This window comes from Ischnura elegans, chromosome 9, assembly GCF_921293095.1.
Source record: "Ischnura elegans chromosome 9, ioIscEleg1.1, whole genome shotgun sequence".
Taxonomy (NCBI): Eukaryota; Metazoa; Arthropoda; class Insecta; order Odonata; family Coenagrionidae; genus Ischnura; species Ischnura elegans.
Window position 1 is genome coordinate 61,588,003 of NC_060254.1, and position 23,620 is coordinate 61,611,622.

General features: G+C 39.5%; 1 protein-coding gene across 1 annotated transcript in view; it reads right to left on the reverse strand.

The window, feature by feature from the left end:
- LOC124164862 (homer protein homolog 2) overlaps positions 1-23,620 on the reverse strand; it is a 307,527-nt gene that overhangs the window by 12,649 nt on the left and 271,258 nt on the right. Inside the window, exons 4-6 of the mRNA XM_046542071.1 lie at positions 9,874-10,374; positions 4,706-4,887; positions 2,173-2,354 (exon numbers count right to left, since the gene is read on the reverse strand). Coding sequence (XP_046398027.1) covers positions 2,173-2,354; positions 4,706-4,887; positions 9,874-10,374 — 865 coding nt within the window. The remainder of the gene's footprint in view (positions 1-2,172; positions 2,355-4,705; positions 4,888-9,873; positions 10,375-23,620) is intronic.

The following is a 23,620-nucleotide window of genomic DNA, read 5'->3' on the forward strand; positions in this document are numbered from 1 at the left end:
TAATTGCCTTCATTTATTTTTCAACTTGTCCTATGGAATTCTAAAAGAAAACTCGTAAATTAAGTCTCTGTTAACTGATCTTCTTAGGTTCAACATGTATTTTTCCATAAAAATTGGATAAATATAGCCCATGTTAGTTAAATTTCTTAGTTTTTACATGTGTATGTTTATAATGTCATGACATAAACATAGCTCCAGTTTTACAACCTGAATTTCAGTTGCATTAAAATTGTATACATGCAATATTAATTAGAAAAGTAGTAAAAATATCAAAAGTAGGTATTTGCATATTTTATTTTTCTCAAAACTTCTTCAATGCAATAATTTTTCTTTTTTAATGGAGCTGCAAAATACAGAAATCAGTTTTAGTCAGTTTTAATAGAATGGGGCATATTAATCTTATAGGTGCGGCGTGTCACCCACAACACACGGGATAGATGCTGCAAGGTAATATTTTACAAAAATGATTCTTACAGCTTAGAGAAGAATGATATAAGTATATGTTTTTTTGTGTGTACGTCAGAAACAAGACTAGTAACCATATTTACTACTTAGTTTAAATGAAAAAGCAAAGTAGGACAAAATATAGTTATTTTACAAAATGTGCGGCATCTCTCCATAATTGACCCAATAGAATACCGAATTCGGCCAAAGTTACGAAAACGCAACATTTATATTTTACCATTATCAAATTTATTTGAAGGCCAATATTTTCAATTGACCTTATTAACATGTTATTAGGTAAAATTAAATGACAAAATTGTATATTTTTAAGTATTTCTTTAACCAGCCAGTAATGGGTTAAAAACAAAAAAAAGTTTGTTGATTTACACTTTAGGATGATTTTTGTCAAGTGTTTCCAGTAAAAATGAACAGTTGATTTGATTTATAGCCAACTTCTACTCAAATGGTTGGGAACTAAATGATATTTGTTCCACAGAAAATTACCATTTTCTTCAACACATCCCATACCAAATCCTCTTAGGATATGTATTGATACTTTTGGAGAACATAGAGGGAATATGCAGTGAAGATTTTTTCTTTAAGTTCCCTGGGTGAAAACTTTAATAGTTTCATAACCTTGTGATTCAATGTTTTCCAATATCACTATTTAATGTGGATACAGAGGAAATGTTGAGGAAGGGATGGTATGAGTTACAGGTGACAGTAAGCAAAAGGGCTGCAAGCACTGATTGATGTAGTATACAAATAGTACAAGGATATGGCATGAATATTAACCATAAAAAGACCAAATATTGAAAAGCATCAGGAGCAAGGAATGTGAGGCTCAAGATGAAAGCCATAAAAAGATGCACCAAGCTTGAACAGGAAGAGCAGTTCAACTATTTGGATTGCACAATGGATGAAAACCCATGTAGCACTAGATACATCATGGAGAGGATTACACAATCAAAGAACAATTGAATCATGAATAGGAAAGAGCTAATGAAAGGATCATTATGTGAGATTTTGAGGAAAAGGCTATTGTAGAGCCTGATCTTGAGTGTAATACTTGAAGGTGTGGAAACATGGATGGTACGGAAGAAGGACAAGAAAAAACTGGAGGTATTTGAAATGTGGGTGCAGAGGAAACTGGAGAAGAAGTGGATTGAGAGGAAGAGGAATGATATAGTCAGTGACATCATGGCAAAATTAGCAGGTGCGGAACGCATTTTCCTTAACTTTTTTTAGAAGTGAAATGTTACTCTGGATGTATTTTAATAAAAGTACATAATTATTTACATTTTATTACAAAATTTTTTGTTTTGGTTACCATGCATACTAGAAATTTTGAGGCGATAAAATTTATAAATGTTGTCTTTTAATTTCAGCTTTTTTTCTACATACTTACAATTAGTCCTTTTGGGTAGAACAACCATCCTATTCCATATCTAAGCAATAAAACTAGCAGTGAATATTAACTCTGTTTCATTTTCTTAATTACCAATTTGAAAGAAAGAAAAGTCAAAATAATTGAGACCTGATACCCTGCATTTGCACAACAGAAAAGTGAAAAATGATTGTAAAGTGTATTTTACACAAATTAGAGGCTAAATAATACAGGTATTGCTGAATTCAAAGAAACTTTTCACACCAAATTTTATATTCTGTATAGACAACTTCGTAACATACATGCTATCAAGAGTACAGGCTATTTTATTGCATATTTACCTTTAGCAGCCTCAAGTTCAATGTACTTTGTCTTCATCCGCTGATTCTCTTCCTTATATGACTGTAGCTGCCTTTTCCATTCTTCAACATTAGCTGTGCTTTCCTGTAGGGCACTTGTCAATCTCACATTGTTATTTTTCAGGGTTGATAATTCAACCTCCCACTTCTTGGCATTAGCTGAACTGCAAAGATAAATGAAAAACTATGAAATCAACGAAAAAAAAACCATCATGCTGTTTTGGAGTCAGTAGTAATAGTAGAAAAGACATAATTTTTTTGTAATTATTTACAAAATGTGAAAAATCATTCACAAGACAGTCTCACAACATCATACCGGTAATATTAAAGAAAAAGATATGTTCTATATAAATATTTAAAAAATGGCATTAAAAATTCTTATTTCCGTGAGGATGATTCTTCCTATGATATGGATTTGCTGGACACAAGAATAGCAACATACGATCCCTATATTTGAGAAAGTTTGATTCAATCTACGTAGAAATGGCCACCTGCTTTAACAATTAGACTGCAGGAAAGTTTTTATAAGTGCTGTATGCTGACTGCAGAAAAAAGTTTTATCACGTTTGACCATTGCTCGACTACCTTCTTCAGCTTCCCAAAATATTTATTGCTACCTAGGTAAAGCACAAGTGCACTTTTCCACACTGTAGGGATCGCTGTTACAGCTTAACTCTCCCTGACCATCCCAAAAATACAAAACGTTTAAAAACGTTCCTGCAGCCTAAGGGTTAAGCAAAAACAAATACAAGGAACACCATTACCTTACATCCAAAAACCTGTGCACACACAAATGTATTCATGAGTGAATTATTGGGGTGCCTCATTAACTGCTAACTGGAAAAAATCTATTCTTTGGTTATTATACACCAGAAAGCAATAAAAAGGCAAATAGTTGTTTTTACAGCAACCTGAAATATACAAATATGACCTCAAGAGTGATGTAGAAGGCTAACTATTCAAGGAAAAATAAAGGTATTACAAGCATAAAGAGATTTAATGCCCATTTTGATTATGAAAATAGTTTTTAGGAGTGATTTTAGAGGAGTTTTTAGAAATAGTTAATAGGAGTGATGTAGAAGGCTAACTATTCAAGGAAAAATAAGGATATTACAGGCATAAAGAGATTTAATAAACATTTTGATTACAAAAATAGTTTTTTATGCTGTGACCCCCTTGACAGGAGCTTGTGCCTTAATCAACTTAAATGCAAAGGGATATAGGGCATCAATTTTTTGCAATGGATGGCAAGTTACATAGCTGATGGATCAGAACACGAAAAATAAAGTTTTCCTCATTTTGCAAACTCAATCACAAACGATATTTGTGCAAACACAATCGATAACTCAAAAATACTGGTGAATGAGTCCACTCACCCTAAGAAAAAAATGGACAAAGAGGCAACCTAGCAAATAGGGTAGTTACCTTCATCAAAGTAAATGAAATGCATTGATTGTGATTCCTTACCCACCATTTGAGTATTCATAATATACAAATTATTTGGTTTTAGAAGTCCCAGTTTAGACGAATGGCCACGGTCAATTTTAACCTCATTTGAAAAAGGCCAGATTGGCGCCCATGCGATTCCACTACACGTGATGTCACAGAGACCTACTTTCTCTACGAGTAGATAGGAGTTTTACATTGTATGAGATTACCAATGCATGCATGAGGCACAGAGCTCAGGGAAACATGTCTTAAGAATCACCTATTAAAACTGGCTAAGGTCGGAAAGTATTCTTCGTTTGATAAGGTATTAATAATCCTTATTTGAGCCAAGCGCTACCAGCTAGCATGATACTCTGCTACCTGCTAGCATCCTGCGTCGTATCAGCACTCAAAGCCTCGCCCTAAGGTCACCTCACTTGCGGCAGCGGGAACCAGAACGACGTCACACGGAGTTTTCCCGGCATTCATACTTAGCCATCACGTTTTCGCGCGCTTGAAAATTTTCCCTTTTCATTTAATCGCAAAAAATAGATATCATCATTTAAAAATCTAAAAGCGTGAAATACGTATTCCAGGAGTAATAATCTTTCGATTAAGGCAATAAAAAAATAATAGGAACCCACCCTATTACATTGATACCAACCAACCGAGCCGAGTTAAATTATAGCTAACCGAGACAAATTATATCCATGAAAATTTTAGCTTCATAAGCTCTTTCTCCCCAGAAATAGAAAGAATTTAATGTGTTTCATGAAAAGACTTGGAATGAGTAGCCAGTATTTGATGATGAGAAATTGTTGACGGTTGAGTGATGGACATTCAGAGGAATTTTAGAGCCATTTATTTCCCTATTTGAACTTACAATCCCCATGCCGGTATAGACATTTCATTAAAAAAATTTCCTACATTTTTTATTCCCCACAAAATGTTTTCTACGGTGCAATTTACACCATAAATTTTTCCCCTATCGGTGGCCCTAGCAGGGAAGTTATACTTTGGCATTGCCAGCCCATTAAAAACAAGGGAAAATAAATTGTTAATACATTGTGCCAAATAAAAAAATTACCTTTGGGCTAGGGCAAGCTTTAGTCTGTCATTCTCATATTTAAGTTGAGCCTCAACAGATCCAGGAACGAGATTTGGAGCTGGAGTTGTGGCAGGAGCCTTGTCACCAACAGCCGCACTGGCAGCTGTAGCCGCTGCAGCTGCTGCTGCACCCTTGGCTTGATGTTTGGGGCTCTCCGAGGGCTAAAAGAAGATTTCAAGGAAAAAACCACATTTAGAGGAATTAAAATATTTTGAAAGGGCAGAAGGAAATAATTACAAACATATTTTTACTAATTCAGTTAATATCACAAAAAACAAAGGTATTTTCATTACATCATATCAACCATTTTCATTGAAATGTGAATAATAACTTTTGTTCATTGTAGCACACTGTCACTTACTAATGAACTTATGGTTTGACTAAGAAATTGTGAACAGCTACATTGCAAGAAACCTAAAATCAACAGGTAAAAAGAATTGAAAGGCTTTGGTACAACATTTCTTTCCATCTTTCCACTTTTCATGCCAAAGATATAAATATCTATTAATCTGAAATTTTACATCCATTAAACATTTTAGACAAATTCACCCATTTATATTTATTCACCCATTATTCACTAGTCTATAAACCCTATTGGCAACAAAGAGACTTCCAAGGGAATTTCTAAGAGTATCAAATAAATGGAAAATAAAAATGACTTTTTAGAAGTAAATTGTTTCAGAGAAATTATCTGAACCAAATCTATCGAGATTGAGAGAAGGGTATTGTGATAACTCATATAATTTTTAATTACATCTTAAGCCTTTGTCCCTTCAAAGCTTAATGGCTTCAAATATTTCTAGTGGAACAATCAACTTGAGTCTCTCATAAACCCTTGTTTTCTCTCAGCTTCTCTGAGGCAGCTTTATTGTTTGCCTGTAGCAAACAAAAGCCTCAGTTCTAGTCACAAAATGAGATTAATTAGCCCCAACAGTATCAGAAGCACCATGCTTTGAAGATGGCCCTCTGCAATATTTCCATGGTATACAATATTTGAGTGACAACTGATGTTCCTAATGCTTTTCTTTCCCTAATTGCTTTGTCATGGATAAGGAAAAGTTGCACCCTCATTCCTCCACTTAGGGATCTTTCCATAATTAGGGAAGTATTTTACACATTTTAATACATAGCCTCTTCATATAATGACCTCTTTACCAATCCTGAGAATAGGCACCATCTCTTTCTATTGCTATCATTATCCGAGATGAATCTCCAGGAGGAAGAGTAAAGAACATTCATAAAAATAGGAAATGATTGATGAGAGAATCACTGAAAATGAATATACGAGGGTTGTACCAAAAGTAAGGTTCCCATATTTTTTGCAAATACAAAACTTTGTTCATTTATATTAATTTTCACATCGTTGAAAAGCTTACACTTTTGATTATTTTTCAACATAGTCTCCATTTTTTTGACGCACTTTTAAAGACAGTGGTCCAGCTTTTCTATCCCTAAGTTGAAGAAGTCTCCCGCCTACCCGTTGAGGAAGTGTGCGACCTCTGCTCGGACTTCATCGTCGCTCTTGAAGCGTTTGCCACCTAAGAGTTTAGTTTCAGGGGTATAATGAAATACCCACGCTTCATCTCCGGTGACAATAGAGACCAACAACTCCTCCCCCCTAAAATTGTTGAAGAAATTTGCGAGCACAGTCAAGGCGTTGCTGTATGTGTCCGTCAGTCAGCATTCGGGGGACCCAGCAAGCACACATCTTGCAATAACCCAACGTTTCTGTTAAAGTTCTTTCAATTGTGCCGTGGGAAGCTTCAGGAATGCGTTCAACAAGTTCACGGACAGTGACCCTCCGATCTTTGAGCAGCTCACTGTTGATCTTCTGGACAATCCAAAACCGGCAGTCTTCCACTCCGTTCTTCATCGTGAACTTCCGTGCGACCCTCACCAAAAGCCCTGCAACATTTGGGGACGAGCTGAAAGGACATGCACTCTTCACCATAAAGTTCAGTCAGTTGCTGATGAATCTTCAATGGAGGTAACTTCCTTGCAAGGAGAAATCGGATTACAGCTCGATCCTCACACTTGGCGGGAACGGGGATCATCACTTTCATTGTTGACGGTTGCTAAGCCAATAATGAGCGACACAGTGAATCGCAGACTGGAGGACTCGAGAGTAGGGGAACCACTGTGCACGGCTATGTTGTGGGATTTAGCCTATCACCTTCACTCAACATTGTAGCTCATTGGGAACCTTACTTTTGGTACAACCCTCGTAGAAAGGGCTAGTGATGAGTCTGATATGGGGCATAGAGCTTTACAGGGTGAAAATTGTATAAGCATAAACTGAGGAAGGAAGATGTGAATAGGCTGGAGATGTGGACATGTAGGAGAATGGAGACAATGAAACCAATTGAGAGTTTACACATTCACTGCCGCTTTGGTCATAATGGCCGAAATGTGTACTTCATCTTCAAACCGCTACCGATTCATTCTTTGGTCATTATGACGTAAACGTCATAATGACCAAATTATGTATCACTTTTTTTGGCCTCTCATAGCATGCCGTTGTCCACAGCCTCTTCAGTGCCGCATATATGATGTGACCGACATGGCGCATGTAGCTGAATGCAAACGAAAACTCAAATGGAAAGGATACAAGTATTAAAGCGAAAGGAAAAAGAAAAACACTTTGGTGCAATGGGTGAATTTGTCTAAAAATACACAGCAGGGAACGTTTTAAAATGCGGAAAGAGGAAAAGCTAGACATGGTGGACAAGATTTGAACGTAGGTTTTCGCAGCGAGAGGCATCGTTGCTAATGGCTTCCGGGTGCAGCTGCGCGTTGCGCTTTGTCGTGCAAGCTTTCGCGACCGTTGCCGGACGCATCATCAGGCGATGAATGAAATTATGGCATTGGTGGTCAATTAATATACTCGGATGGGGGAGGTTGGACGAGTATATTAATTGACCACCAATGCCGTAATTTCATTCATCGCCTGATGATGCGTCCGGCAACGGTCGCGAAAGCTTGCACGACAAAGCGCAACGCGCAGCTGCACCCGGAAGCCGTTAGCAACGATGGTGGACAAGAAGTGAAAGAACTGCTGGAGAGAGACAGTGGAGCATGTGTGTACTTAACACTTTGACCACCATGGTGTTTTAGTATGTATTTCCTGCAATGCCATCCACATTTTTTGAATCAGTTATGTATTATTGGCTCATGACACATTTAAATGTCATTGGAAATTAATCTAAAATGACATTTACTTTGTTTTGAAGTACTGTAGTCATAATGACTACTTCGGTCACGATCTATGCCTAAATAATTTGCCACCATGACTCGTGCAATCAGAAATCCACTTGGACGCTGTGGCCAGCCGCTATGACTGGCATGGCGTGGTGGGAACTTTGATTGGTACCAATCAAAGTTCCCACCACGCCATGACTACCAGTAGTCAAATTTCACCCACAGTATTTAATCGGTGAGGTTTAGTGTTTTACAACTAGCATAAATGCCTCTCTCACTAGAAAATGTTATTAAAAACAAATAAGTCGTAAATAAACTCTAAGGAAACAATATGCAAATTCCCATTTGAACATCACTAAAAATTCTGTGGTTTAAAATGAACTCCTACAGGAAAATATTTTGCACATTGCCATTTTATATTTATATATACTTTTATCTATGGCACAAGTGATGAAAAGGTGGTGGATACAAATGGAGGAAGAAGAGATTTATACCCTCAAAAAAGTACACGATTCATTCAAGCGTTATGGAAGTACGTAATCACTGCCATATAAATATCTCTTTATCTTATCACATGTTTACTCTATCCTCCCCATAAATGTTGGCAAACAAATCCCGTTATCACCTCTAAAAGGAGCTGAAGAGCCAACGACCTCTCTGCTTTGAAAATGAAGACCTCATATTACTTTGCTTAAAAGTTCAATTATGAGGTAAAAAGAATGGCCAAATAATTAGATAATAATTTAAAACTAAAGAAGAAGATTATATAACATATTACAGATATTAGCATGTAATAATGATATTTGTATTTGGCATCCTTAAAAAAAAGGTGAATCAAGCAGTAAATGTACATGGATGAATAGATTTCTATTCCAAAATGAAGTTTACATCCAAGTGAAAAAATGAGTCTTGAATCACAGAATGCTTAGAGCAGAAACATAATAATTGAATGAAAGAGGGAAAAAGAGGGAAGGGAGCAAGAGCAAGTTAATGCTTACAGTGCCATGGGCTATTTTTGAGACATAAACTCACTGGATTTCCCTAGTATTCGTCTTTTTACCCAGTGAAATTTTGATGAGGAACGAGCAAACAAGGCTACTAGCACATAATGGGTATGGATGAAAAAATATGATGCCTCTTCTAGATGCACCCTTGCCAAACAACAGGGGTAGGATGTCTGTCAAAACAATCCGTCTGCTGTCCATACAATTGCCATAGGGGTTCAGGAACTTAGGCAGCAAAGTGGTCTGTGCAGTGGCCGGGAAAGCTAAAGGTCCATGGTTCGATTCCCAATCCAAATGAATTTTTTTCTTAGTAATTCATGTACTTTCATCCTTGGTGAAAATAACTTTGCACCCATGTGTGTGACTGCATACAGAGTCATTTGTTTCACACAGTGTATGTATTTATGATTTTCCATAGCTGTATACTTAATTTGTTTTAGTGCTCAACTAGTAGTGGTTGGAGTACTGGAGGATCCAGTATAGTGACAGGGGAGCCTAGGAGGTAACACCTCAGAAGCAGGAGCGCAGCTAGGAATTAAGTCTAGAGGGGTTTTAGGTGCAACTAATACTGCAGAGTCTGGGGGGTGTGGAATACCTGCCACGGTAAGCATGAGGTGCAGGGGCCATTCCCCAGAAAAAAATTTAAGATAAATGATTCAAAATGGTGAGTGTTACGGCTTTCTTAAGAATATTTTATTAATCCTAAGACTATTCTATAAGTGTTGCTAATCCAATCAGGTAAAATGAATTAAACTTAAAAATTCCTCTGAGCCCTGGGAGGGGTTTTATCTCCCAAAAACCCCCTTGCTGCGACACTGCTGAGTAATAGCAGGGTCTGAATAAAATTACCATTTTATCTAGGGTAAATTGGATAACCCAGGGGAGGTATCCTATAGCTACAACCCCTCTCTGGATTCACTTCTGGGCTGGAGGTCGGTGACTCACCTGCACCCCGGACAGCGATTGGCTCCTCGTGTGAGCGGCCATCGAGCTCTTGAGCGTGTCCGTATTGCCGCCCACCGAATTCGCGGGGACGGGTGCGGGGTTGCCCGTGGGTGCGGGGGAGGCCGCTCCCCCCGCCCCGGTCCCTCCTCCCGCGCTGCCCGCCTCCGCTCCGTTGTTGTGCAGGTGCGCGTGGTGGTGGTGATGGTGCGGGTGGAAGTGGTGCGCCTCGCCGGGAAGGAGCGGCTCCGTGGGACAGCCGGGGGAGGCAGCGGCCGCGGCGGCGGCGGGCGACGAGGCGGCGGCGACTCCGGCCACCGGGGGCGGGACTGCGCCCAGGGGCCGCTGGGAGGCGGTGCAGGCGCGCGCCGTGATAGGGGAGGCGTTGGCGCTGGTGACGGGCGTCGCGGCCGACGCGGCCGCCGAAGTGCCGTTCGGGGTGCCCTTGTTGGTCGCCGACACTTGCCGCGTCGCCTCCTTCACCTCCTGGAACTTCTCGATGAACTGCGGCGATGGGATAAGGCGAGGCGGGGAACAAAGAGAAAGAGGGACACGGTTAGTTAAAGTATTACCAAAGTTGCCACAAGATTACCAAGTTTAAATTCCCTGACTTTCCCTTGACAAAAATCTCAATTTCCCTGACGTTTTCGCATTCTCTTTTCCATCGTTTCTTGTCATATTTGAAGAGTAACAGGAGTGCAGATACATAGAGGGGGCACGCGCACCCCCTTCCGGTACCGCCTGCATAGCCGAGCATTGCGGAGCCAAAATTTTAACTTTTCTACATTGCAAGATAGCATTGTTGATCAGTTTAATGAAACTTTCTTAAAACTTTGCATTTGAATTGATTATTTTTTATTACGATAAAATTAAAGGCATCTCAAAATATATTTTGCGCCCACCCCCTTGAGTTTTTTCTGTATCCGCTACTGCGTAACAGTAAAAATATGCAAAAGTTTCTTTTTAAAACACACTTATTTGTAAATTAATGATGAAGATTAAATGGATCAATCGAGTAAGTAATGAGGAAGTACTTAGAATAGCGGGGGAAAGACAAGTCTTCTAAAAACCTTAAAGAAAAGACGCACAACTTAGTTGGTCACATCATGAGGCTTGATGGCCCTATGATAACAATCGTAAGGACAGGTTATAAAGGATGTAAAAGAGAAGAAATACGTCGCTATGAAAAGGCTAGCGGATAGGAGAGAGAAATGGAGAGCTGCGTCAAACCAATATTAGAATTGTTGACTAATGATGAAGATGATTTGAAAATATATTTCGTAACAATGGAATTTCATTTGTTAATCACAACAACATTTGAATGTCATAATACGTCAGAAAATGCTAAGAAAAATGATTTTTTTTCAATCACTTTGAATCATGCAATGCGCGACAGATAAAAACGTAACATTTCAACCTAATTGTTCAGACTATCTCGCATTGATGTCAAATTTTCTACGATGGAAACATGGTGAAGCAGAGAGCGTAGCAAATGAATTAGATTCTAACATTTGGTGGACATAATTAGATATAAAAAATATTTGACGATAAAGTATACATGCGACGTCATTATACAATTTAAATTTTCCTTGAACAACGAGTAAAAGGTTTTATATAAAATGAATTTGATTCCAAAGGCAAATTTACCTGATCTTTCTCAGTCGAAAACGACCAGCCGACAATGCAGCGGTTCTGTTGATTTTCGCGTCGCGGCATAAATTTTTCTTAAAAAAGTGGATGAGATTTTCTGTCTTTTCCCTGTTTTCCCTGACTCATTTTAAATACCCTCACCGATGGCAACGCTGATTATTATTCGAGATTGTTTAAAGAAATTTCCTGTTTGACCAAGGGCATATACAAAAGGGTCCCAGTGAGCCCGCCTCCCCAACCCCTTTAATGAGGATAATAAAGAACAAATCAAGTACCGTAATATAAATAAGTTTTATTAATCATATGCGAGGGAATAACCAAGGAATACAGAGATACTAGACTAATATATTAATTAACTTATATTTTATTTAAAAATTCCACCGCTTAAGGTAGGTTTTATGTGAACCATTATTACGCCCGGTCTCTTCTCCTCCCTTTCATTTTATCAATAAAATCTTATATTCTTCCTATCCTTAGTCGCTCACCTATTATTTGTACATTTCTAAATAAAAATACGAAGGGATGCCCTTTTGTAAATTGGTTCACATAACCTTGCATTGATCTTGCTCCCCCCCCCCAAATATAAATTAAATGCGACACTGCATCTCACTGGTAAAAAGTCGTTTTCCCAAGTGCTTTCTTACGCAACATGACGTTGAAAGAATAATGCAAATTTTAAGGAAAATTAGAGCCGGAAAATGACATCAATACTAATATCATCTAAAAAAATTGATTGAAAAAGCTGTGACACGAAGGCAAAATGAATAGAAATAAATATATTTTTACTGCGTTGAGGTGCTTTGGTTACAAACCAATCCATTGACCTTCGCCGTAATCTAAATTTTTACTCACAAAGATTAAGGCAAAAATGGACATAAAACTAGCAAATAGCGAGAAGAGATGTGAAGAAGGGTCGACGAATCTTCAGCGACAAAGGATCAGGGGAGCATTAACTAGGGCATACTCCTCATCGACAAAGCACACACGTGAATGTGTTTACATGCACTTCCGCTTACTCCAGAACGCCAGGCGCGTTTCACTGCCCTATCTCTCGAGGCGAATCGGAAAATTTTATGAGTCGCGGATTTGTTGTCGCATCCACTCGTCACAATTCCCCACCTGCCTCCCAAATGCCTCTTCCACTCGGCCACCTCCCTCCGTGACGTATCGAACAGCACGTCAGCCGGCCACTATGATCCTTTTCAAATATCTTTGCGACCGGCCCAGTCGTGCAAGTTCGGAATTTTTCGAGACACGTCGCGGCAGGAGGTGGGACCTGCGACCTAAGGATGTAGCATGGGGAGATACGGACGCGGGTGTAGCCATGTTTTCTCAAAAGACTTTGTGAGTGCACGGAAACGAAAGACTGTCTCAAAAGCCCTCCTCCCACATGGCAACACAACTAACTAACTCACGAAGCATACACCTCGGAGGTCCGAAAGCGACTGAATTTCCAGGAGGTTAGGCTCTGCCTATCGCATTTTGGTTGGTTTTCATGAAGTCACGTGTCCTCCGCCCTCACACCTAAAATACTTGGGCCTGCCTCTCCATCGCAAAGATATCTGAAATTAACTCAAGCTTTTGCCTAACCATTGAGAACAACTGGAGTAGTCTACACTCCTGGTTACAACTGTGCGCCACCTATTTTGACAGCTCGTTGAATTGGTTAAGCCTGAATCACTCTATCATTTTTTCCCGTCCCTCTAATTGATAGCTCTAGGGATACGTTTTCAGGGGCCAAAATAGAGATCGCTCGACCCATCATTTTCTGAATCAGACGGTCATTCCCATTGTCCCTTTTCCCATCGCTAATTCCGCCACTTCACGTTATTTACAATTACCATTCAACTGAAAGCCAAGCGTGGCGTTAAAATCGCTGTTAGCGTTCTGATTGGCTGTAGGACAGTGCCAGCTATGGTTTCAGGGGTTTCAGCGACGGAACAAAAGACGGAAGAAAATATGGGATTTCCATCCCTCGAGCCATCGCGAAAAATGATTGCGTGAAACGGTCATTTTTTCCACCATCATCTATCCATCCATCTATTCCATCATCGCTGGATCTATCCCTCGAAAGGGATGTAAATAATGATCGTATGATTGTCTTTAGACAAGGTTCTAACTGACGTTTAGGCCGAATAATACTTCACGGGGCAAAACTTGTATTCGTAACACGATCTACATGAAATATTAACTGCCCTGAATTTTGGTGGAAAACAATGGAAGTATAAAATAATTATACCAAATTCGACTTAACTGTGTCATAAATAGAACCACAGCAAGAGGCCAAACTCAATATGGTTACAGATAACCTTGTCAAACCAATGAAGTGAACTTGTCCACTCTATTATCCACTCTGCCGAGACCATATGTCGGCGTGACTATTGCAACTAAAACCAGTTCGTTAAGGTCGAAAAATTTACTCAACGCTAGACTATGATATTTGTTTACTCAATATCAATCCTTGTGTTCTTCTCCAAGAGTTTTTGGTGACCTGGTGGGTCGAGGGTTTGGTTACTGACCGAAGGGTACCAGGGTTCGAATCCTGAGTGAAACTTTAGGGTAATGCAAACAAAAATCTACGCAGCACGACGTAGCCTAAGGAGATAAACTGGAATCATTCACGCGTGCTATTCACACGACTGTGGCTTCTATCTTCACCTATCCACATTGGTCTCCGGATTGAAGCACAGATCTCTAGCGTGAGTACAACGTTTCGTAACACTACGAAGGGCACTGGGTTCGAATTCCAGAATAAGATAGACATCACAAGGTAGCCTAAAGAAAATAAGTAGTACCCTGTACGTGTGATATTCACACGCTTCTTATCCTCCCCTTTCAAAACTATTCTTCGGATTAAAGCACTGTGTTACACTTGTGCCAAATTGCCGGATAAGTAGAGCTTTTGCACCCTAAAATAAGGTTCCTGGGTTCAAATCCCGTGAAATACTTTGGGGACTTCGAACAAAAATCTTCACTGCACTACGTGGAACGAACTGGTACCCTGAACGTGTGACACTTAAACACGCCTGTGGCTTGTATCCAAACCTTTCGGAAAATCTCCGGCACAATTCACTGTGTTCGACCTTTTGTTTCTTGGAGTGCAATTTTAAGTCGTCTTTCGTCACCAATTCATGGCGTGGGCACCGGAGCAACGCCACTGAGGTGTAGTACACTCACAGCGCACAGGTCTCCGAATTGTGCGGTCCTTCCCAGCGGCTCCAACGACTGAACTGGTAGCCTGAATGTGTGACACTCAAAAACATCTGTGACTTGTAACCGCACCTTTCGGCAAAAATATCCGAGACGAATCAGAGTTCCACCTCTCGTTTTTTGTAGTTCAATCCCAAGTCGTCTTTCATCAACAATTCACCGCGCGGACATCAACGACGGCGACGCGACGATGGGGCACCGTCGAAAGAAATACTTCCAGACACCCACACTGAGTTTACCGCGCACAGTAAGACTCCCGGAGCGCGATCCTTTCCACCGGCTCCAAAACTATTCACGTCTAATACTACGTGGAACGAACTGGTACCCTGAATGTGTGACACTGAAACACGCCCGTAGCTTGAATCCTTACCTTTCGCCTAAAATCCCCAGACACGAATCACTGTGTTCCACCACTTGTTTCTTGCAGTTCAATCCCAAGTTGTCTCTCGTCACCAATTCACGGCCTGGACACCGGAGCACCTCCGAATAGAAATACTTTCGGACACCACCACTGAGGAATAGTACACTACTGGCGCACAGGTGACTCTTCGAGTGCTGTGCTTCACTTCCTACCGGCTGCAAAACTATCCCGTGTAATACGAGGTGGGACGAACTGGTACCCTCAATGCGTGAAACTCAAACACGGCTGTGGCTTGTATTCTCACTTTTCAGCAAAAAATCCCGATACGAATCACAGTGTTAGACCTTTTATTTCTCGGAGTTCAAATCCTACTCGTCTCCCGTCACCAATTAATGGCGTGGACACCGGAGCACCGCCTGTAGCTTTAATCCTCACCTTTCGGCAAAAATCTCCGAAACGAATCACTGTTTTCCACCTCTTGTGTCTTTTAGTTCAATTCCAAGTCGTCTTTCGTCACCAATTCACGGATATCAACGACGGTGACGTTGGAGCACCGCGGAAAGGAATACTTCTGGACACCGCCACTGAGGAATAGTTTACTGCCGGCGAGCAGGTCGACGAGTCCCAGAGAGCGGCCCTTCACTTCCTACCGGCTCCAAAACTATTCCCCTTTAATCCCCACAGGAGGAGAGCCTTCCCTTCGTTTCCCGACTCTGGAGCGAGTGCGATCCCGCGCGAAAAGGCTTTCTCTACCGGCGAGGGTGGGAACTGTGCAAGGGGCGTCGGAGAGAGACCGCGAGAGAAAGAGCGAAAGGCTATTATAAAGGACCCAAAACTCCGCCGAAGCCCACCGAAATGAGGTTCTCCTCCGTATCACGGATGAAGCGCCTCCTATATCCTCCCTCCCACCCACCTCTCCTCGCCCCAGCTATCTTCACTCAGATACCTCCCCTCCTAACACTCCCCCCTCCGTAGCCTACAACTTCCTTCCCTCCACCTCCCTCCCGGATGCCGCTAAAGTGGGAGCTATTACTGAAGGGTGAGACCATGTATGTAGGTGTAGTGGTAATGCGGACCATAATATACGATCCTCCCCTTTATGCACGGGGTCCTATCGACACTCATCCTAAAGTCCCAACGCCCACGCACATACGCGAGGGTCTAAGCTAACGGTCCTTAAACCCGCGGCCCACCGGCTAATTTCTTGCGGCCCATAGAGGCTAAAGAAAATATTGTATCTCAACTACAAAAATAAAAACAAATATCGACAGAATCACCAAATTAAATAACCAATGCTAAAAATCGCATTGATTGATTGAACTTTTTAACCAATAAAGATTAGGAGCGTGCTGCGCCCGCTCCCAGCGGGCTTCCCCCGCTCTTTTCAATGCAGGTCCACAGAGGGATAGGCGCGTTTCTAATTTTAAAATGTAGAAAAAAAGGCAGGGTCTTATGTACAAATTTAATTGGAATGTTCATGTACAAATTGAGGTCAGAGGACCTCTTTAAACACAACGTTGGAAGTAATTACACTATCCTCTGCTAAACGCACATGATGACTCATACTTACGCATCAACAAGAGACTTGAGTGTGGAATCAGCCGTATTTTGATAAAAGTTATTTAAAGAATGCGAGATATTGTTGCAAATGAACAAATGTATCAGTTTGTGCGCCGTTAACGTCAGGAATATTTACCGTTTTTTTGTTTTTTTATTATTATTTAAAAACCAATTTTAGGAAACAATAGCAATATTTAGGAAGTAAGATATGCCGTCGCATGTTTTCTGATAACTTCTGTGCATTTTGGTACCTCATTTGTAGAGTTTGGTTGCGTATAAGTTGAGAAAAAGGTATCTATACAGTAGAAATAATATAGAGGATTGCACTTTGAAATCATACGTTTTTTTAAATTTTATTGATGTGCTTTTAACCTGACGTGGAGCATTGCGACCATCAGGACGATGTGCAATCGATTTTTGGCCCTTGCATTAAAAAAAGGTTGAAGACCCCTAGTCTAAGCAACCGTCCCCGTTTTTCCCGACATTATTTCCTCCCAACGGGCAGGTTTGTGGGAGAAATTGTACAAAAATAACAGCGGGATTTCCTCCTCGTTCACGACGGAAGAGATAAGAGCAGGAAATAATATAGTACGTATGCCTTTTCTGATTTCTTGAAAAGGTAGACCTTCACCGTTTGTGTTCTTAAACGACGCTAGTTCAACATTGCTTGAGGCTATGAAGGAAAGGGAAATTTCAAGAGAAATCTTGACGTTATGATAAATCTCCAGCTGCTTTGACCACATCTGAATTCGATAGTTATAAAAATAATCATTATTTAAAATCCTTTTCGCCGAAATGTCTCATTATATGCGTGGGTATTTCTGATGAAATTTTGCGAAAGAAATTTTTTAAAGCCAAGACGTGAATAAGAAAATGTCACACAGATGTTTATAGATCCAATCACGGCCACAAATTCCATTAAAATTATAAGAGGATTAAAAATCACATATGTTTTTGGAGTGTTAGCTGGAAATATTACAACGGAATTCTTGTTTTTACAAGTAGCGGAAATACTAAGCCATTATTTACACAAAAGAATATCACCACTTATTGCTGACAACATCTTGAAATAATAAATAATATCCTAAATAGACGTTGAGAGTGAAAAAAACGAGGAGGAATATGAAAGACAAAAAATAATGTCCATTTTTGCCATTATGGTAGTCTATGAAATGATACGTGACGACTTAGGATACTGGATTCATCGTTTTCTTACAACTTTAATTATTGTTGCCATGAGACGTAATCGTGCGTCAAGCACGTTTTCCTCGATTCAAAAACAAAAAGTAGATACATTTTCCATCTTCCGAAAAAAATAACTTTGAAAGCACGAGGAGGCGCTACGAGGAGGTTTAAAATCCCCGATCTTTTAGGCCAATGAACCCAGTCAGAAATCCTAATAAGCTCCTTAAAAGAATTCTTTAAGCCATACTGAATAAATTCTTTAAGTTTTGAAATAAGTTTTAAACGAATTTGAGTAAGTTCTGCAAAAGTCTTGCAAATGCCAGCCCTTTTCCTTAAACGCTTTTCAGTAAAATTATACATGAAGCCAAATACTCTCACTAAATTTCCTCATTCGAAATATTAACTGGTTCCATTCGATCTACAAAATATAAAAATATTCCTATACAGAATTTTTGCAAGTTTTCTTTTTTCTCTCCGGTTCCGTGGAAACAGCGTGGGCAACCTATCGTAAGATGCTCGTCTTTTATGCGTCTGAGGGTTACGCTCCGAAAAGAAACACTTGACGGTCGCTTGATGTGGACTCTTTCGAAAATTGCATACGATCACATTTGAAAGCGCATGATCTTCTGCTATGAAAAAGTGAATTCAAAATAAAGGAAAGGAATAACAGACAGTCGCTCCTTTCGCGGTAACCCAAAAACAAAATACAGATTAACTTCGACATACGTTTCGTGAACATGGACGCTTAGAATGGAGGACGAGAAAAGACGGGAGGCATTCGAGATGTGGGCCAGGAGAAGAATGAAAAAGGTGAGGTGGACGGAGAGGAGGAGGAACGACGAAGTGCTGGACATGATGGGTGAGGAGAGGCAGCTTATAGATGAGAAACGGAGGAGACAGAAGGTATGGATGGAGCGAGTACTAGCGGGGAGGGGATGTACAAATCAGTGTTAGAAGGTAGAATGCTGGGCAAACGAGGGAGAGGAAGGAAAAAATAGGGTTTTTACATGGAATGAAGGGGAGTAGGCCTCATTGTGTATTGAAGAAGGAAGAACATGAATGAAATGGAGGCTTTAAAAAATAGCAATGAATTTCGTGAATATTCAAAGTAACTCAAATTTGCTATCTACGGCACAATTCTTTAGGGCCGTTTTACAAGGGGCACGTAATTTCACAATCAGAAGAGTGTACGAAGGCGCAGCCAAAATTGCGTCGCGTAAAGTGGTGAATTGCTAGAACGCATGCGAGAATGCATGGACGTGGAATGGCAAAATAACACCTGATCAAACTTCGTTCGTGTATTCGCGCAATCCCACGCCATATTGGGAAAGAAACGCAGTTTTAACCAGCGCAATTACGTACAATGACGTGCTTTAGGGTGTAATGTTGCGTAAACGAGGGAGAGGTAGGAAGAGAATAATATTTTTAGATAGAATGAAAGGGAGAAGGCCTCAAAGTGAATTGAAAAGAAACGAACATGAAGGAAAGGGGGCTGCCATAACGCTGTTTAACTACTCCATGGAAACCTATCTTAACCCTTAACTGCATTTGTATCATACATGATACACAACACTCAGAGCCGGTTATTTTCTGAAGGGCACTAGTCTTCCCCTCAACAACGCAACGCAACGTCTCTGCCCTACAGTATTCAGTATAATTATTTTTTCATTATAAGTACGTTATTACTAAAGGTATGGGCGCGATGAGAAGTTTTCAATGAGTATGTCCACCATATGTGATACATATTCGAATTTTCCTTAAAAATAAAAAAAATAGCAGAACAAGTTATCATAAATGTAGTTATTGGAAGCGTTCCTGGATATATTTTATGAGGAAAACATTTCTTTGGCACGAATTCAGAAATTCATGCAGTTAATGGTTAATCGGTAGAATACTTCAATAAGAATAGTGCATTTCGTGAATATTCAGAGTACCTAATCCAAATTTTCCATCCACCGCACAGTCCTTTACACAAGGTGCGTGGATTCTCTTGGTGCCTTACCACACACCACGGCGCACCCATGCCTATCCTTTCTACGTTCCCTGCACAAACTTATCTTCTTCTTCCACCTTCCACAATGCCCACCTCACCCCATACAGTCCTCTCACGCACGCAAGCAAGAGGCACGACCGGCGATTGTGTATTTTGGCGGCGGTAGTGAGAGAGAGAAAGGAGAGGGTCTCGGCAGTTTAAGGAGAGGAGGTGGCCCAGGAAGTGTGAGAATGCACGCTCTTCCGCCCTCAAAGTTGTTTATGGTCATCGCCACGATGGACAGGGGGGGCGCTTCGCACGTGCCTTGGACCAAAAGGTGGGTGGGGGAAACGCAACGTATGATACGCTTGACGACGCTCAGATGAGCCAAACTCTTATAGTGGAATTAATAAAGGTTATCTACTGGCAGGGGTATGTTTGAGTAAGCTCCATTAGACTAACTCGCACAAAATAAATTACTTTCGCATATTTTATTAAAGATAAGTTTTCCTTTCATTAATTTGACATCCACTAAAAGTGCAAAAAAGTCCAAATATGAGCACACAAAATATGGAAAATTTGAGTTTCATATTTTATAACTTAAGAGCTGACGGCAGCGCCACTTCCAAATCACTAATGCGATTTGCAACGGAACTTTCATCAATTTTATTTTACTATCGAATGTGATAAGAGTTTGAAAACTAAATAGACCTGTATTTTTCCGTTTTCCGCCACGCCACCTACTTATCGAGCCATTCGCGACAAAAAATTCACCGGCCTAAACCCTCTTTAACGGATAAGTTGACGACGTCAAGAACTCATGTCAAGCGGGTGACCATTTTTCTGATTCTCTTAAGCCTTGCATATGAGCCCCGCGTAGATTTTTGCTGCTCACACTTTGGTGAGTGACTCCTTCACTTATTATGCAGTTCTCCCAGGACGAGTTATTGAACCGGAAATCTATTGACGTCACCAACTCATGGCAGGTGAGCGAAAACTTTAGTTTTTTTTATTATGGCCTTATGAGAGAATGGCTGAATGAGGAATTTTTTCATCGTAACTCATTATTTCCTACCATTCTGCGGACTCTTTTAATGACTTGCAATTTAGGGTCTGAGCGGCCGAATCACATCACTGATACGCTGATAACTTAAAAAGTAGTAAAGTGACGAGACTAGATCTATCTTTACAATGATTAATCTGGTCTAAATATCATTATATCAGTTTTTTGCTACAGTGAAATCCATATTCTGACCCTAGCAAAAATTTTTCCTGTTTTAACAAGTATCACCATAAGACTCGACGTAAAATTCTAATTTTCATATGCAATTTCAATAATTATGAATGGAAGGACCGATACTCAAAGAGGATTCAAGGTAAAAGTCAACAGAACAGGAATAATTAAACCCGAATTAGCTCAAATTTAGAAGGCTTAATCGATATCACAACATAACAAAGTTTAGTAACTGCGTAATACACAGTAGGGTGGTTACGTCAAGGGGAATAAGAATTTAAAGCGAAGGATATTCAGATGAGAGCTATCGGAGGTGATGTAACTTGGAGGGAATATATATGGATGGCAATTAAGCAAAGATCACAGACAGTTTAAAGCTCTTGAGATTGATGATTTTTCATTGAAGAGCTACGGAAATTATATTCACATTTTAGAACGATTTGTCATTCTCAAAAAAAAAAAAAAAAAAAAAAAAAAACTTATGGCTATCTACTACATTGGCATCGGTTATCCAATTTAAATTTCCTCCCCGACTGTATATTCATATTTTCTATGCACAGAACACGAGGTAATATAATAGAGAAGTATTAGCCATTCACAATACCGTATTTAAATCTCCTTCTATCAACCCATAGCCACAGAACGTTAGTATAAGTAATTGCAAGAAATGGTACAAAAAACTGAGCCACTGTTATAGCATGTAAATGTCATAGCAAGTCATGAATAGCATGTCATTCGTAAATTGATACGAGGAAAGTAAGCAGTAATTACGTAAAATAAAAAGGTATGATTCATAGGAGGTAAATTAGAATTTGATTTTTTCAGTTAAATCAGAAGAGAGAGATAACTTGGACAAACTTTTATACGCAGCATACAAAATTCTTAGAACATAATTGACAATGAAGAGGAAATACAGGGGATATGACTGGTGATAAAAGTGGCGCGTCAAAATACTTATATTAAAAAAAAAACTTAAATAAATACCAAAGTGTAAAAAATAAAAAAAATCTGAGGCACGGCCTAAATATTTCCCTGCATACTCCACTTAATTAGACAATAAATATTCAGGGTTAATCATTCGGCCTGGATGTGAACTTCGATTATAATTAAAAAATCTAAACTGACATCCTTTCTGTGGCTTTGAAAAATTAATCAGGAGAGGGTACAACGGTCCCTGAAGGTTTATTTTGCTTTCATGGAACTAAATCGAAAAAAAATGAAACTAATAATTAGGCACGGGCAAGTTCAGAAGGATTATGAGAGTAATTAAAAATAAATCCTTTCCGTGGGACAAGAGTGTTAGCGGAAGGAAGGCATGTGGCGATGGCTAACGTGATTTCGACTCGTTTGTCCAACCCAAGAAGGTGGGGTGATATACATTCTGAGTTAGCTTGCTGAAAGTTTTAGATGGAAGAGATCGCCAGGGAATTGATCATATGAAAGGCTATGTCGACTGATCAAGGAAAAATACAGCACTTAGGGAGGGTACATAATCATGAGATCAAGCAGTGTTGCTAAATAATCAAGTAAAACTAATTACTTATAACGATTACTTTTGCAGTAATTTCTACTTGTACCGATACTTTTTACGAAATGGAATTTTTATTCGTAATTTAATCCTTACGGTGAAAGAGGAATCGTTACTTACTCGTAATCTACGATTACTTTACTGATTTCCAGCCACTCTTATGCTGTCACCACCTTATGTATGTACAAAATATGACGCCCTATGTGCTGTTACAGCAGATATAATTTTATGGCAAGTGATATGGTAACCTCAGCAATTTCTATGACTCAATTATTCCACATTTTTACCCCAATATTCGACTGTTGCCTGGTGGTCTCTAGAGTGGACAATCTTACACGAAGTAATTGTAACTGTAATTTTACTCATTACTTTTTAAAATGAGTACTTTTTAATCGTAGCTGATTACTTTTTTTACAAAGTAACTGTAGTACGCCCTGTTACTTTTTCTCCGCATTTTTACGAACAATGGCATCAACAAACATGAGATCCAAGTAACATTTTCTCAGTTATAGAATGAATATTCTACGCTTAAATCTCGTCTCCGAGAAAAAATCTAATTAAATTGTTCAAGATCAGCTGGAAACAACATTACCTGTTAGATAGAATTGGGAGAGACAGCCACACATGCTAATTAAAAAGAAATACCATCAAGATACCATTAAAGTTATACCGAAGTTAAAAAAAAATATACACGACGTTTATATTTGCTGAGTTCTTATTATCAAGAAAATCTTTGATTGCAAGTTTTGATTTATAAATGTATTACAAAAATTTCTTCAGCTATCCAGTTTAGTTTCCGTTTTTGGTTATGTTTACACTACAAGGATTATGTCACTTATGACCCCCCCCCCAAATTTGATGCTGAATCCGCCCTTACCTCTAAGAGGCATAATTTCTCAATTGCTTAAATACGCTAATAGCAGCATTATTGAAAATCCTATAAGTACATTAATTGAGTCATATTTTTCAATATGGGTTCTTATAAATCGCAACGAGGAAAAGCTTGGATTAATACCAGCATGTCCATATTTTCTATGGTATTGAACTCGA